The 17,967-nt window shown below is 42.4% G+C and overlaps 1 protein-coding gene across 5 annotated transcripts in view; it reads right to left on the reverse strand.

Moving 5' to 3' along the window:
* Positions 1–17,967, reverse strand: part of myripb (myosin VIIA and Rab interacting protein b) — a 105,686-nt gene that overhangs the window by 12,585 nt on the left and 75,134 nt on the right. For all 5 annotated transcript variants that reach the window (XM_070986336.1, XM_070986335.1, XM_070986334.1 and 2 more), the window contains exons 4-8: positions 15,033–15,169; positions 3,573–3,659; positions 2,120–2,217; positions 1,798–1,878; positions 731–892 (exon numbers count right to left, since the gene is read on the reverse strand). In XM_070986336.1, the coding sequence (XP_070842437.1) occupies positions 731–892; positions 1,798–1,878; positions 2,120–2,217; positions 3,573–3,659; positions 15,033–15,169 (565 nt within the window). The remainder of the gene's footprint in view (positions 1–730; positions 893–1,797; positions 1,879–2,119; positions 2,218–3,572; positions 3,660–15,032; positions 15,170–17,967) is intronic.

Raw genomic sequence — 17,967 nt, forward strand, 5'->3', positions numbered from 1 at the left:
TTAGACAAACAATGCTTAGTAAACTTTTCCTCTGGCTCACTCAGGTATCAAACAGAATTGGTTCATTCATGGTTCATACTTCAAATAGTGGAAAAAAGCCAGTAGCACTGCACCTACGGGCATATTTTGTTGCTTGGTGGTCTACTTTCCCTTTATCCCAAGGACAATAGTGAAACATACAACAAAGTTGCAAGAGTGGCAAAAATCCACTTTTTAGCTTGGGTCCAGAATAGCATCAAAATACACATCATTCAGATTTTTGGAGAGTACCTTAATCCTGTGAATATAACAACTTATACAAAGATTCAATTTCAAGTCATTCAGACCCCTCACCGCTGTCTTTCCATGCAACCGCTTCAAGATTTACAGCCAAAGACAGAGACCTAAATGGGACCACACTGTCACCACATATGTAGCCGGTGCTACTGAAAAGTGTCTTTCTGCCAAACACAACATTCCTGTGTTCTTAAATCTGGCAAACATACAGAGACAATGGCTGTTCCACCCAGAGGAACACACACAAAAATGCAGACAGAGGATCATTATAACGTGCTGTGAAATGAAGTGAGAAATGTACGAGTTGTGTACTGGAAAAACCAAACCACCCTTCTCTAAACACATGGTGCACAACAGAGGAGCAAATCCTTCTGGTCAAGGCTCGGTTTTGACTTCACCAAATATGGTTGGCATTTTGGGAGCTTTAACAGTTTGCATGGAGGGAGAGACTGACCCAGAGGGAGTAGGAGGTCTTGACGGGGTCCTGTGGTCCTTGCGAGGAAGCCTGAGGCTGAGATGGAGAGGGGAGTTCACTGGACTGGATCAGGGTCTGAGGCTGGGGCCAGACAAAGTCATACTCTGTCTGCATCTCTGAACGCTTCCGCCTCTGGATGATCTGAGAAGGAGGGGATGAAGGAGGAGAAAGTGCAAGAAGAGTAAATGACAGAGCTGCAGTGGAAGAATATGGCAAGCTATATTTAAATAACAAATTATTTTTAATAATTGCAAATTGGGAAAATGAAAACGCAATCCCTTAACAGCATTTTACGTTTACACTCAGGCATGAATAATTTGTCATGATGAAACTTTAAAACCAATAATCCAGTTTACATTTGCATTTTCATGTAATATTATGCATCTTCAAAGCGAAGATAAAGAAATACATTCTTTATTTCACCTTCAAAGACTTGATGGCCAACAAATGTTAATTAAAACTGCAAAGCAATCAAACAACTGCAAACTTTGTCTCCACTCACTGCATGTATGCAAATTACAAGACATGATTAAAACCAAGGTGGTTGTCATTTGAATCTTAATACCACCTAAAATGTATTCAAAGACTTAGCATAATCCGATTTCTAAAGAGGAAAACAAACTTTAACTTTATTTTATTACTAGAATTTGGTGGTTTTATAATCCACTTCTATGTTGTGCATTTTATATTACATTAATGTTCTATCCCTGTTCTGTGTTCAGTCTATGTTTCTCTTATGTGAAGCACTTGGCGCATGTGATTTCTTTAAGGTAAAGCACTTAAAGATGCATTTCTTGTATGAAAGGTGCCACATAAATAAGGTTTATTATTATTATCATCTCTCTATCAAAATGTAATATCAACCCAAATGCATTTGTTTAACGTTATAATAGTCTGTCAGTCAAAGTCTGATAGTGAAGACAGAGGTGGGACCTTGTTTGATGGATTACATTTCCGTTTGAACGAGGTTAACTACCCATAACGCTTTCACGCAACAGGGCGAAAGCAAACATGCAAAAAACAAAGCGCTCTCTCTTTCAACCTACTTTTTGTACAATGGCTGTGGCAAGTTCCTCTATGAGCTCCTCTTTGTGGTCCCGCAGATACCGAGCCTCATTCTGCTTCTCCTGCACACACACACGCATGCACACACATATATTCAGTTCAAAGCGACTGTAAATTACCAAGAGAAGGTCTGTGTGGATGTCTTAGCCAAAAACCACCACTGCATCCTGCTGATACTGAGACCAGGAGGGAGGCAAGAGGAGAGGAGAGAGGTAAGAGGGCATGACAGGGAAAGCAGGCAGAGAAAAGAGGGGAATAAAGGGCAAACGGAAAAGAGGGAGAAGAGGAACAGGGATGCCTCACCAAGCTGTCGCTGAACTCCTCTGCCTTGGCGATGGCCTCCTCTATGGCCTCCTCAGCCACACGCAGGGCGACTGTGAGCGTCTCTGCCATACTGTGTCCTAATATCACACATATAAACATGAACTATTAACAATGTAAAGACAACCCTTAATCCCCTCACTTTAAATTCCTACCCTAATCCAAGGCTTCCCAACCTGGGGGTCACAACCCCTCCAGCGGGTCACACATGACACATGAGAGAAATGAGAGATAAATCTGAAGGCTTGCAATTTAATTAGTTGAATATTAAATAAGAAAAAATGCGAATGAATGTTTTTATATTAGTTCTTGAGTGATTTTTTGTGAAATGTTTTGCAGAATTTTACCTCTTCTGGCTTCTAGTAAGTGTTCAAGTGAAACAATCTGTGAAGTTCAGAGGGAAAAATGACTCTTTGGTGGAAAAACGCAAGCTGTGACAAGGCTTGCAAGTCGACAGTACTTCAGCTAAAAGGGGATTTCATGCATCAAAGTCTAGCTTTGACCCTTCAGATAGAAAAGGATAACAGAAAAGGGCAATTACTCCCAACAGAACAACACTGGAAAAAAGCAATGCAACATAGTACAAACTGTCAAATTAAATGTGGCATGAAAACACAGATCTCCACACACACACACACACACACACACACACACACACACACACACACACACACACACACACACACACACACACACACACACACACACACACACACACACACACACACACACACGCAAATAGCGTTTGTTTGGAGGCTTCTCAAGAGCTGCCATTATCTAAATGGCAGATCTTGATCACTGCATAAACAACTCATAATTACAGGCAAACACGTAATCATTAGGTTGGGACTATTTCATTTTTTGCAGATTTGTTTGTGTATGAAAGTATGTGTACAGTACATGGTGCAAGCATGGGCGTCCAAATGTGTTGTGTGTGGTGCGTAGGAGGCTCTAATTTTATCTGTGTGTGTGCGTTTGTGTGAGATTGCATGTCAGGGGTTTTATGTTCATCCAGTGGATTCATTTTTATGTGTATGCATGTGGAATTTAATGTGTGGAGTTTAATGACCAAAGACTGTCACTTTAGTGTTGTGTAGCACTGACGTGATCCACCCCCGCCCCTGCCACACACACACACACACACACACACACACACACACACACACACACACACACACACACACACACACACACACATGCACTTTACAGCAGGGTCTCTATTTGTTAAGGCAATGGTTAACGGGCAATTAACATAAAAGCTCAACCTTTTAAGAAAATGGAAAGGGACAAAAAAGGTGAAAAAAAATCGCTGGGGCTAACACAGCAGGCAGGAAACAACGGCGGAGTGGGAAAGATAACGTGGTTTGTAATTGTGGCTGAAATGACCCATCAGCACAGCCACAAAACGCCGCCCGTTCATCACCGCGTCTCTCACCTTCACTCTGTTTGTAGAAGGCGGAGTCACTGCCACAGATGCTGCCATCATTGTCGTTGCCGGTGCTTCCCTCGTGAACACTGCTTTCTAAAGAGGGAGACAGAAAGACTTCGGATAAAAGCCTTTGAACTGACGCCTGTCACAGGAATGCAAATATTCTGCTCATATCATACCATAATAATGTAGCTGCACATTCTTTCACGCTGCTGCCACATTGAAAGTAGGTTACACTGCATACAATGCCACGTTTTGTTCTCTTGTCAATTGTATTCCCAACTCCATTTTGCCACCTTGACAATTGTATTGTTTTGTTACTCCGACTCGGTGCCCTTCCCCATTGTGCATGAAAAGAAACAAAATGACAGTTGAAAGAAAATGACGATTCATCTTTGAATTCCCTTCGCCACTCAAACAAATCACACGCTGACACTTATCAAAGGCATATTCTCAGTGCACATGAGCATCACCATGTAGTATATATGTTGTATGTTTCCTTACAGCTCATTCAGGCCAAGTCTCCTGTGAGTTACTGTTGTATTTGTGGAAGCAAGAAACTCCAAAATCTAGAGTTACAGTGAAGGGACCCAGAACGGAAACTTTGTGATTATAATTCTCAGATAGGTCTACTTAAAGAGGCGTGAAAGCCCAGAGAAGGTGTAGTGGTTACAACATCCCCGCCTTCAAAACTACATATTCCCTTAGTGGCCCATTAGCTCCTGTTAGACATCTCTCCTGTGGTTCTCGTTTATTGTGGCCTTCTCAAAAGTCTAGTATAAACTGACCTGCAGCTTATTAAAAAGACAAACAGTCACACAGTGCAGGGGTGGGAGTTGCCAGACCACCAAGGTGGAATATAATGCTACTGAGAAGAGGGAAGCTAGGTCCTCAGTGGTCAGTCACCACATGTCAGGTACGTTTCCATTCTCAAACACACAAGCAGCTTGGCTGCACTTCCACCTCTGGATTTCCATCCACTGACCAGAGCCAAAACAAAACCATACCCAAAACCTCCTGTCCCAAACCCAGGCCTTGTTCCAAAGCTTCAGTCCCCACTGCTGACAAAACATAAGCACAAGCACAAACTCCATGACTCCCATCCTTGGCCAGTCTTCCCGCCTCCAATATTAATCTACTCAACAGTGCTCCTGTTGGACAAGCTACAGTTTTTGGCTGAATGCACAGAGAGAGTCGAATGCTCACGGTGGTTTGATGCGAGTCTGCCTTCAAGGAGCCAGAGCCACTCACCGATCTCTGCCATAGCTAACTGTGATGCCGCCAGGGATACAGCCACACACACAGTCATCACTCTTGTGCACCACAATGTTGCCATTGGACACACACTTGAATCCCCCACAAGTTTACATCTCACTAAAATACACTAATTTTTGCATAAAACAGCAATAAACTTAATAAAGTGATTTCAGAACAGGCTCAATGAGGCCAACACGTGGAAGTAAGAAGCCGGGCAAACAAAAACAACAAAATCAAAGCAGCTGGCGTTTTCTTCTTCTTTTTTCCTTTACAGCAGCAGTAACACAGCCAGCTGTCAGATATATTCTACTATTTCAGCTTTACTGCAAGATGAACTGCTGTTTGTCAAAGCATGGCGACATTTTAGTGCAGAGCCTGAAAGCCAGCAATCACAAGCTCTCACGTTACTTCACTTTGACACGCAGTGACATGCTGTAACTCAACCACGAAAGACAATGTTTGATGCTTCTCTACACAACTGACTACAGGCAACAGCTGCCTTAACAGTAGCTTCGCCCGGATAGTGTGTAGCTCCACTTAGAGGAGCGTGTGTTTGGTGTCATGCTGCCCAATGCATCTCCATTTGCAGGCCCAGTCCTCCCAGTCGCAGCACGTGGTAACAAGTCCCTAAACCATTACACGCTCCACCCGTCCTTCACTGCCAGAGTTGTCTCACTCTGACTGAAGTGGTGTTCCACAGAGCTGCTCGGTTGGTTAGAGCTGAATTATAGTTTCTGGCAGTGTGGAAGGGGACAATAGGTGGGGAAATTACCTACAGCAGCTCAGGACAATGTAGACACAAAAGGACCGGTGTCAGAGAAAGTGAGCCGCCTCGCAAGAATCACACAGACAGGTGAACAGCGCACACACACAGAGGAAGACACACAGGGGAGCTGATACACAAATAAACAGACTGAGAAAGCTCCTGGGGACTGGGTATCATGATAATTCATCACACGCCAACATCAGCTAAGAACTGTTTACATATCAACATCAACCTCTGTCACAACAACCCGTCAACATAACTTGGCCCTCTGTGAGAGATATCCATAAAAGTGTTGCTGTCACCTTTCAGTCATTTGGATGCAGCCTGCAGCAAGCGGTCCTGTATGCAACGTTGTTTGTCCTGGACAAGCAAGAAGAAGTACCTGTGTGTGTTATCGTCTGTTGGGATTAGGCATCATTTTATTAGCTCCTTCATTAGTTGGTCAGAGGGAACTATATTTACTTAAGAAGGCATTTGCAGTGCTTGTGGCCACCAGATTAATCTTATTCCTAACTCCTGAGGGAAATATCTGACTTTTTAGCTACTAAATGTTTCACTATGTTCAACAGCTAGTGGCTAACTTTGTCTGTCTGCTCTTTGGCGCTGGGTAGGTGGTGGATTTTTTTTTTTTTTCTTTTCTTTTGTTGAAAGCAGCCGCCTGTGTCTGGGAATGAGGTTGATGAGAGCTGTGAGACAGAATCAAACAGTGAAGGTGGGAGCTGTAAAACCAGAACAATATGCTGAGCTCCACAGAGCTGAGGTGAACTGCAGTGATGCATCTTCTAGGCTTTACAGCGTTTTAAATAAGACACCAAGCGGGGAAACCACATCATTGTTTTGCTCGTCATTCTTTCCATTCATGCCCGCTTTTCATCCATGAGTCATCACAAGGCAGCAATGTTACAATGACTGAGACAATGACAGAGTGGTGCATTTATCATTAGCTGGCCCTGAATGGCTCTGCTGCCTTCTCATTACAGAGGCGATGGACGGTCAGTTTGTGTGTGTCAGTCCAAATTCCTCCTCACGTCCTACTTCTGTATCTTCTCTCCATGACCATCGTCTCACCTCTGTTCCTCACCACTTGCCATTCCCGCTGCTCAGGGGAGTGGAGGAGGAAATCGCTGGATATCACCATGGTAACCACACAGACGACAGCAGTGGCGTGCATGTGTTCACCGCCGGCGAGTTTGCGCATGTGTTTTGTGCGTATGTATGTGAGGGAAAAGAGAAGAGGACTATATTACATACAACAACATACAACAAGAGCGTGTTTGCACTGGGGTTCCTGTTCTGTTATTATTAGTTTTCTGGCAACTTTTGTCAATGACTGATGTGCAATTTAAAGAAAACTGGATGCATTTTGTTACTGAACCATCTACTGAAGCAGCTTTAATATAACATTCAAAATTCTATTGAACCTGAAACCTGACTTGAACCTGTCTGTCTGAAATCACTTCCTTTGTTTAGCCATTCACCATTTCCTATATATGAGACGCTCACTATATTAGCAGTAAATGAGATTTCAGACGCTAATGAATCATTGTCATTTCATGCTGTCACTTATGGGTGTATAACATTTACAATACATCCATAGTATAAAGTCACACAACAGTAATTTTTACATTTATAATATAAAATGCAATGTACTGTATTTTAGGATGGTTTGCAGAAAGCAGTCAACATGCACTGGACTGTTTTCACTCAGTTTGTGAGAAATTTGACAGCATAAATATGACACAGGTCAGACACTCAAATAAAATGGATAACCAGAGTGCACTTTACACTTTACTTTGCACTGCTATAGATTAATGTATGACTAAAGAGAGGGTGTGCCAGCAGCATGGATCTGTTTCTCAGACCGAACATGAAACTTGGCACAGGCAGAATGTTTGTTTTTTAATGTTTTATTGACTTTTGAAGGTGCTGAGCTGCTGAGGTGTTGCAGCCTTAGTTGGATGTGGACTGCCTCTCCTTGTTCTTCCTTGAACTGAAGACGTATTCTTTTCAAGACTGAGCAATGGGCGTCTTTTTGTTGCTGCAACTGCTCACTTGGCTCCGTCCTCACGCTCCTCTCTTCCTGGAGCTCGTTGGTGGGCTGCTCAACCAGCTTCCCCAGAGATTTGTTCTCTGTTGTCTCTCCCTCCAGTCTGGCAGAGAGCTCACTGACCTTCTCCTCCTGACAGGCAATGTAATGTTCAGCAGCCTGGAGGCGAGCTGTCAACACCTCCACCTGTGTGCGTAGAGCCTCATTTTCTGTCTTATAGTCTTCCAGCTGCTTGGACCACCTGTTGGAGCCCGAGGCCGATAGATTCAGTTTGAAGGTCATGATCCACTTTAAGTTTGTCGCTATTAGTGGTCTGACTGTTGCCTCTGTTCAAAGATTTCTATCAGTCGACCTGGTTTTTCACCTGGTGCAATGTCTAAAATGAAATGATCCTGCTTGAACAGTTGCTGCTGTTTATAAAAACCTGTGGACCTCAGTAGAATTGATGTGTTCCACAGTTCTGTCGCTTTCCACATGTTTACATTCAGTTTACAGCGAGTTCCTCACTTCCTGTACAGTTTGTTAATTCATCACTTTGACCTTTGAGGATCATTAATGCTGCACTACTGCAAAATGAGACTGAATAATATGGTTTGAAAGGACCATTTCATGCCAAAGCAATCAGAAAATCCTAAGTCATTTTGCACCCAAAACTTTGGAAATACATAAAACAGAGTGAATATGTGGAGAAACAGAGGGAACAAAAAAGGAGAGTGTATAAATAAATGAGTCAGTAAAGCTCCACTTAGAGCTAACATTCATGAAGTGCCAGCAGCAGCAGCAGGAGGAGGAAGGAGAGTCCAGACGGTTTCCTTTCAATTACAATGCAGCATCTGGCAGCACACACAGTCTCATAAACAATGTCCTCAGAACAACGGCTGAACCGACAGGATGTCTGCTTACATCACGGCAGGCTGGGAGGCAGTGGAAAGCAAACAAGCCCGCATTCAATTCCTTCGATTCTTTTATTTGGGAGATAAGAGGTTTGTGGAGATGACGCAAATGTAATTTAAACCTGACAGAAAAATAAACCACACGTCAAATGAAGCAGTGTGTTTTAGGAAAAAACTGCACTGTTTTTAAATTATTAACGTGAGTGCAGAACCCATTAAAAAAATGTGCCTATTTGCAATGGATTGATTGCTTGGCCTCCAGTATTGATGCTTGCTGCTTTCTCAAGAGCTGCTCAGGCAAACAACTTCACACTCTACGCTGCACTTCCGCGGTACCGGAGCAATACACTTGTAATGACATAGTTGCACTCCCTCGCAATACTAGAGTACACGTGCAAAAAAAGCATTCAATTTAATAGTGAATGTGAGATAATCAACTGGCTGCAGTCACTGTTAACAGCTCAATATTTGGGACCAGGCTATTAATCTATTTTGAATGACATGGCTAAATAGCCTTTGGTTCACTTTTGTTCCGTGAATCTCAAGAGCTCACACTCAACACTGCATTTTCTTATGTTCCCAGCAACACACCGGCCAAGTGTAATGCTGATCGGATGACCGGTTGTCGGGAAATCCAAGGACAGACATAGCACATGCAGACATACACAGCTGCCATTTATTTAAGATTTTTTTCCATTATACCAACCATTCAGGTGGTGCCTGCAGCATTCAGAAGTGTGTGTGTTCGTCTGTGTGAGCAGAAGTAATTGGTCCTGGGGCTAAATGGCCTTTAAAGTTCAAATGATGGAGGTGGAATGCAAAGTGCAGGAGCACAGTGTCTCCATTAATTAGCAATAGCTTTTAGTGTTTAATTTTTACATTTTCATAATGCAACGACCGTCACCTGCGGGCTACCGAGCCTGACTTAAAAAGAGCCTGATTGGACTAATCCCTCTAATGCATGAACCTGAGAAAGAACAACGCTGCAGAAAAAGACCCGGAACGCAGCTTGGAGCGATAGAAAATGTTCAGCATGCAGCGAACAGTAGAGGAAAATGTCAGTGTCATATAAACCACTGCATGAAACAAAAACATAAAACAGCCACTTTACAAAAAGCTCGATAATTAAAAGATCAATGCTTGACTGGATGAAACGGTACTGTTGTCTTCTGCTTCCAACAGATTTAACGAAGTGTGGGATGTAAGCTAAATTACCATTAAATACAGCAGAAATGTTAACATACTGTAAAACATATGGCTATTTTTCATTTCCAGCGCATTCTGTATGGATTACCTCTCATATGCCCCAAAGAGTCACAAGGTCTAGCTGCTAAAGGTCAAAGTTTCCACTGCATCTCCTTCATCCTACACAGATTTGTCCATGAATGCAGGGAAGCTGACATGAGTACGAGGATTTCAGAACCACACAAATAGAGTCAGTTGCATTCTTGACACCAACATGGCCTGAGCCCTTTAGTTGTTTGCTTTTCGACAGCAGTGACTCTGGGCTCCTATTTAACACTCTGCCCTTCAATCCCTACAGGCAGAGCTGTACTGAGTCACCAAACTCTCAGCTGAAAGAACACAAACAATAGAAATGATCCAAAAACTGACGATAGGAACATGTGAAATGGCTGAGCCATTTTACAGTGGGCTTTAAGGTGCTGTAGAAGACTTTGAATGAGTACAAATCTCTTGAAAGACCAGGTGATTCAGAGGTCCCCGTGTTTTGTTACTACATTATGCTTTGCTATTATGGCAGTGCAGAATGTCAATTGAACCATGGTCACTATCAACATTGCCCTGGCACTGCACTCACTAGATTAGCCACATCTAACCTACTGCACTGTAGTTCAGTGTTGAAGGTTGAGACAGTTTTTGGCTAAATAACCACTCATTGGACAGAAATGGATCAGCAGCACAGCGCACAATGCTCACTCTGCTTGACAAGTACAATACTCATGCAAAATCCTCACTTCCTATTCTACTTGAGAGTGTCAGTTATGAAACAATACTGGTCCTAGCTTTCAGGGGCACATTTGTATTCATTCAGCGTTGCACCCAACAGCTCTGACAAAATGTCCCCACAGCTAGAAAAATGGAAATGAATTGGAGCTTCATTATCTGACCTTGGTTAGTTCACACGGAATTTGTTGTTCAGCACGACACAGAATGAAAATTAGGCCAAGGAGTGAACTAGGATTCAGAAACACACAGATGTGCATGCAATCAGGTGGAGGGCAAACCTTAATTAACACTGAAAAATGATCCCATTTGCAAGGTTGCAGCTTCTGTTGACAGTTTGTATTTGTTTATTCTGTAACTTCTGGGTTTGATTTTACAACATAACAGCCAGTGAAAGGAAAGCTCTTCATCAGCTCAAAAGGACGCCCATATGTCAGACTGTGACACTGGCTCATAAATGTTGCATAATGACAGTCAGAAAAGCTGTTACGATGGAGAAAAACTCACATTCTGATCGCTATCAAAACACAATCAAATGGTCCATAAGCCAACAACAATCTGACCGCCAAATGTTGGCCAAATTCACAAATAAAACCTCTACAACTTTGGAAATGGACGCAGAAATGGATGCAGTCCATGTGTCTACTAATTTACAGCAGCAACACACATGCACACAAAACAAACCTGCACAGCATAAAAAGACAAGCACACTCAAAACTACCTGTGATTGGACTTTAAAGACGGCATCATTGCTTTGCCGGATGCTATCAATTAATACCAGACATATAGTGCAGACGCACACACAGATATGCACACACACAAGGACATCATCCTTTATCTTTCTGAAAAGACGACTGCAGCCATAGAAAGCTTCAAAACATTGCACTGCTTCTCCTCTCTTTCTGAACGTTCTCACCTCAGAGAATAGCGTGTTTGAAGGTGATAATATGTTTGAACATTTCTCCACTCAACTTTATCTTACTGGATAGGTGGGAAGCCACCCACAGACATTTGGAGGGACGTGACAGCAAACACAAAAGGCAGGAGAAAAGTGGGACAACAGTAATCCCCCGTTTGAAATGAATGAGATTTAAGTGTCAAAAAAAAAAAAAAAATCACCATTTCCTGCTTTTGATACTTCATAACAGACTCATCACATTGCATTTCATGGCGAATTTTATGATGCCATACCATAAAACCAGACTAGAGAGGTAGAGTGATGTATAAAAATTACTCTATGATGGAGATATTATACAAGCTGAGTCGTTACCAAAATTACAAGTGGAGGGCTTACGCCGATTTATCACAGCGGAAACAAACATGAGAGCCCACGGCAAAGCACAGGAATACAGAGCAACAGATAAGAAATGCAAAAAAAGTAGAGGTGCACCAGAAATGTCTGCAGTTTTGGCTCACTCACATAAACTTGTCAGTTTTTTGAATACAAATCCGTGGCCCAAGTAGCAGCTGTTAGCTTAGCATGCTAAGCTTAGCTTAGCACAAGGCCTGGAAACAGCTACCCTGGCTCTGTACAAAGGTAAGAAATGTGCCTACCAGCACCTCTAAAGCTCAGCGAATGAACTGTTTGGTTAATCCATGCAAAGACCAAAGTGTAAAAACTACAACTTGTAGTTTATCTTACTTGAAACAATGTTTTTTCCCTAAATTTTTTTTACCACAACACTGCAAAGTCTCATCACTGTTTTCTGTCACATGTAATAATTTCCACACAATAGCCTCTTGTGGCCCAAAGACCGTTCAGGATTCATTAATATATGAGTAAACACGACTGCGGTGTACCTTCATTTGTTGATTTCATGCTATACTGGCATCAAGGCATTAATTACTAATTTAATTAGTACTCGGATGAGTGCTTGGCATCTTCTGATCCATTTAGTGAGGTATGTGAATCGGTTACGGAAAAAAAGGAAATTCAAGCATTCAAGCAAAATGTATTATAAATGAATGAGTCCGTTTAGGTCTTCTTTCTTCCCTGACATGTTATTTGTTTCTCTTTATAGCTCGTGGTCACCAACACTTCATAAAAGTTAACACTCTCCAGGGGACGCATCTATCACGCAGAGCAACACTCTCACTTTGTCCTACACACACACACACACACACACACACACACACACACACACACACACACACACACACACACGCACACACACACACACACACACACACACACACATATGTATACACAGAGGATGGTATTTGTTACAGGTCACACTGGAGCATTACTCCCCTTCCACGTCAGATGATGGACACGAGAGTGCAAATCGTTCGCTCCCCGATCTCTTCCTGCTGGTTTCAAGGTCACACATTTCTCTCTGGGGACATGACAGTTGTAAAACGCTCACATCTTTCTCATCTGAGTGTCACGTCTGCTGCCATTTCACACTCGCGCAGACTTGATTTCACAAGCATTGGTCCCTTGGTACTGAATAAAAAATTAAACATTCTTCACTGCACATATAGAGGCAGCCTATATTTTCCATATGGTTGGGAAGCAGTTTACAAGAATGTTTTACATTCCTCTGGCTGATTTCCTATATGCATGAGGAGAGGAGACCAGTGCTGACACTCCGGCAGAGTCTCCAGGCTACATAACAAAAGCTCTTCTTCTTGGAGCAAAGCAGACCAAGCGAGATCGCGTAACATCAGTTTGTTAATGTCCTAATTGATTTTTTTTCCAGTCTAGTGCTGATTTACTTGCTGAACTAAAATCTCATTATATTCTACTCAATTGAAAGCACAGACATCTTGATATGCATCATGATAATCTCTCGCTGTTATAGACTTACTAAAACACTTGACATATTCCATTATATGCAGCAAAAGAGGTTTTAAAAGGCATTTGCTTTCAAATAAATTAAAACCCAATCATATTTTTGACAAGTCTAGCCATGGCGCTTTGTTTTTTGACATTTTCACAGTCCCATTTCATTCAATCAGATATAGGACATAAAGCAGTTGGGTGCAGGATGGAAAAAAACAAGCTATTTTTATGGAAACACACACAATACATAAAAAATCTCACACTCTCCTGTACGAGGCAGCGATAGTTGACCGAAGCTTTAATATCTAGATACGCACAAGCAATATACAGGGCCTACACATACACACATCACAGTATATCCATAAACATATGGCAAGCCAGCTAGCCAGTTAGTGGGAGCGGCAAAGCGAGTATTTGAGAATTGGTAGCGTTATAATCTGCTGGGCTCATGAGAGCTGGGAGACCAGCAGCCGAGTCACATAATCCTTCCATCTCCACCCCAGATGATGTAAGAGAGGAGAGGAGAGGAGAGGAGAGGAGAGGAGAGGAGAGGAGAGGAGAGGAGATAAAGGAAAGAAGAGAGCGAAGGGAATGACTGGGGGAGAAAAGTGAAGAGGAAATCAGAGAACTGGAGGTTTAGAAGGAAAGTGATGTTCTCCACTCATGCACCACTGAATAGCATAGCACCGCCAGCTAGTTATAGTGAAGCTGTACTCTGTGGGCTGCAGAGTACAATTTCAAACTAGAATGGTATTAATTTTGGCCACATCACTCAGGTCGACCATATCACTTTAGACATTATGGATAAAATGAACTCCAGTTGTGGTCACAAAGTATTCCTAAATATCCTCTCATCTCAACCTCATCCGGTTCTGCCTCAAGTCTGACCTGATTTATCCCCTCTGTGCTCTCTTCATCCATTTAATCCCATGTACCAGGGTTTGAAATAATGCCTTGTAGTCAGCCACAGAAGCAGACCGATCATGTCGCAGCCAGGTCAAAACAATGCGGGGGAGGCTGGATAAAAGCTGCCCTGCTGCTGTCCTGCGCAGGAACAATTCACCGAGGACACAAAGTGGCCTGAGACACCGCAGGGATTAAGTGGCAGGACATCATACTGACACACTCAAACAAGCACCAACACTGCCTTACTCGCACACAGGAAACGCACAAGTTCATAACACATTCACAGATGCAACAGGAGGAAAGAGAGAGCAAAGATTAAACTGCAGCGATGCAAGAAAGCAGACTCCTCACATCAAATAAACATTATGATCACATTTATTTAAACTAAGTAAGACAAGTGCAAATACAAGGATTTGCACGTAGCAGTCGCCCACTCTGAACTCAACTCTGGAGATTTGTCTGTTTGAAAATCTTTGTTTCGACATGCTAGTGAGAAAGTAATTAAGTGAATCCGCCGGTGAGAGGACAAAATGTGTGAGACAAAGGGAGTGATCATTTAACAAAGTGAACTAATGAGCAATCAAGTGAGCTCGGCCGTGTTTACTCTGAATGTCCGACCAGCGTCTTGCATATCAAATGAAGCCATTTTTATTTCTGAGGAAGTTATATTCTGTCTCTGGCCAAATCTGTCAAATTGCTTTAATCACAACATGACACGATGTTGCACAGAGACAGAAGGCCGCTCTGCCAGTAAAATGATTAAGAGATTGAAAAATAAACGGCAAAGCATTGGCATCACTTCAAAGACCGTGCATGTTGCTTAAAAAATGCACAAGGATGAAGTTACCTGGGAGATCAGAGAGCGCTCCTCTCTCTATAATGTGCTTTCTGTAGAGAGTCTTCAAAACTTTGGCGCTGCCGAACCTCTTGAAGCGACTCTTCACATTGTTATAATACCATTCAAGCGACTGTGTCCTCAAGATCCTGCAGGCAGGGAAGAAAGAAGGAAGGGGGGAGGGAGGGAGGAAAGAAAGAAATCATGATATTGAGTCAAAAAGAACAGATGGCAAACAAACTGGCAGGGATCAGATTTAATTATAATTACACAAGGATTATAACTTTGACATCAAGCCAAGACTTCCATTAAAATCTGCTTAAGTTGACTGTCTTTTAAAGGACCAGTGTGGAGGATTTAAAGCCATCTAGTGGTGAGGTTGCAGATTGCAACCAACCGAATACCGCTTGCAAGACTTGTGAAAACCCTGAAATGCCCTCTCTCCGCCAGTGTTTGGTTTGTCCATTTCGTGCTGCTATAGAAACATGGCGGACTTCATGGAGCAGGACCAGCTAATTCTAAGGTAATGAAAACACAGTGATCCTTAATTACACACTGATGAAAACATACTATATTATGAATACTGTATATTCCATTTCTGCCAATAGATGGCCCCTGAGTCGTACACACTGTGCCAACCTTGCCATCAGTGAATGAATATTTGTGTGTGTGTGTGTGTGTGTGTGTGTGTGTGTGTGTGTGTATGTGTGTGTGTGTGTGTGAATGGACGAATGCCTGCTCGCGCTGTGAAGCACTTTGAGTGACCGGCAAGGTGAGAAAAGCGCTATAGAAATGCAGTCCATTATCAATGCAGTCCATTATACTGGTCTTTTAATTATTAAAATGTAGATAACCAGACCATATAGATTTTCAATTATTTTAAGAAAGAATGGCGCCTTCTTGGAGTCAGACAGGACTGTGGTTTTGTGTTATTGTTCACTTTTGATAATAATTGGCTCTTTAAGGTGACTCAGTGGTGCCTCTCTCTCTCTGTGAAGGCTGTACTGAAGATATTAAAAGTATTTGTTCACAGTTATATTATGCGGGATCCAAGCTGCGTATTGTTATGTGTGTGACTGCAGTGAATGCCCAGGTTTTCAGATGTGACATCAAATCATTTTCCAGGCTTTTCCTCATTCCGCAGTGCTTGAATGCCAACCAATTACATAAGCAGTAATTCATAACAGAGAGGTTTATGAAAAGCCCTCAGAAAAGCGCTCCCTTTGCGCCAGCGTTGCGTCGGATTGCATGAAACTCTGCCAACTTTGTGTTTAATCTTGCAGTCCCCTCTGCTCTTCTTTTCCTTTTTCATGCCACTATCACACACATTGGTGAGGATAAACAAACTCGACACACAAAGACAGATTTACTGCTCAAGGAAAAAAAATATGCACACACACACACACACACACACACACACACACACACACACACACACACACACACACACACACACACACACACACACACACACACACTATTCATTGCCATTTGCTATGTATTATGTGCACATTTTTTTGAATGCACATACTGAAAGCCTATAGTACCTACTGTACAATAACTGCATAATTAGAGTATTCATTAACAGAATGAGTGGACTTTGATACTGTACATGAATTTTTACTGGCTTTTCTACACTTATCAAATGTGACGTTTTTGTATTTAAGCACTGACAAAGGTGTTTTAACACATATGGGTGCAATAAACAGGTGAATATGTTTGCATTGGGAGTAATGCATTGTTCGTTTTGGTTGATTTATGGGAATTGATGATATGAAATACTGTCAGTCTAATCCTTCAAAAGAGCTATGCTTTTTAATTTCAGCACTCTTAGTATTCAGCGCCTGTGCCACAAAATCTTTGTGAATGTCCACACGACTACTGAACCTGTTCCAACATTTTGAGCACATCCAGTAAAGGTCACACAAGTATTTTATGGTTTTTAATACACACTTTCTACATACTGCATGTCATTGACTCCAGCACCCTCATTATAAAAGTGCAGGGAGAAAGTGAGAGGGAACACACAGTACATGACAGAGTGTTTTACTGTGTGTGCGAGTGTGTGTTGATGCGTCTGCTCAATGAAGAGACAGGCCGTTGAAGGAGAGGGTGAAAATAGCCATGCTAATAAAGGGATCCTGAGTGCCCCGGAGGCTGCATGGGCTGCCACATCCATCCCACACACCCTCCCCTCCTTTTCAACCTCCCTCCACAATTCCCTCCCTTCCTCTTTCAGTGCGATTTATTATCCTCTGCCTCTATCAGCTGGGCTGCTCAATGGGCCTCAGCTCCTTAATTTCATGCCACGGGTCAACCTAGTCTCTCTAATGGTGGCTGCTGAGCTCCAGTGAAGAGGCCTGGCTCCTTTTATCTCCCCCTGGGCCCGAGCAAGAAGGCGCAGAAATGAATCTGGGGGAGCAAACCAGCATCAAAGCGGCATCATACGAGGCAGAAATACAAATAGGTTCCACCTGTACTCTGAAATGAGCTGCAGCCACAAGGAGCGACCTTTGAACTGAAAAGGATAGTGAAGAACTGGAGAGGGCTGCAGGGTTATGATGGAGACAGTAACTGAGTGGAATCTGAATTCATTTTCAAAGTAAGCTGTATGCCTCACTAGTATGCATGGTCACACTCTCAAAATGAAGATTAAAAAATAATTGACTGTTTGCTAAACCCAACCCATCTTTACTTCGGCTAATCCCTCCATTCTAGCATAGTTAGCTCCATCAATTGTTTGATGTGGTCTCTGACTGTCTTTTAAATGCTTCCAGCTAACTCGATGTTTAATATGAATCTTGAAAAGGGGTCTTAAATATGCACTTGATGACTACATGACAGACTAAAAGACATGAGGCTAAAGCTGCATGTCAGCACACTCAGTTAATAATCCATGTTGTAGACATGATAAGGAGAAATTTTGTTCTTGTATTGCAGTATAAAG

Source organism: Chaetodon trifascialis, chromosome 18 (genome assembly GCF_039877785.1).
Source record: "Chaetodon trifascialis isolate fChaTrf1 chromosome 18, fChaTrf1.hap1, whole genome shotgun sequence".
Taxonomy (NCBI): Eukaryota; Metazoa; Chordata; class Actinopteri; order Chaetodontiformes; family Chaetodontidae; genus Chaetodon; species Chaetodon trifascialis.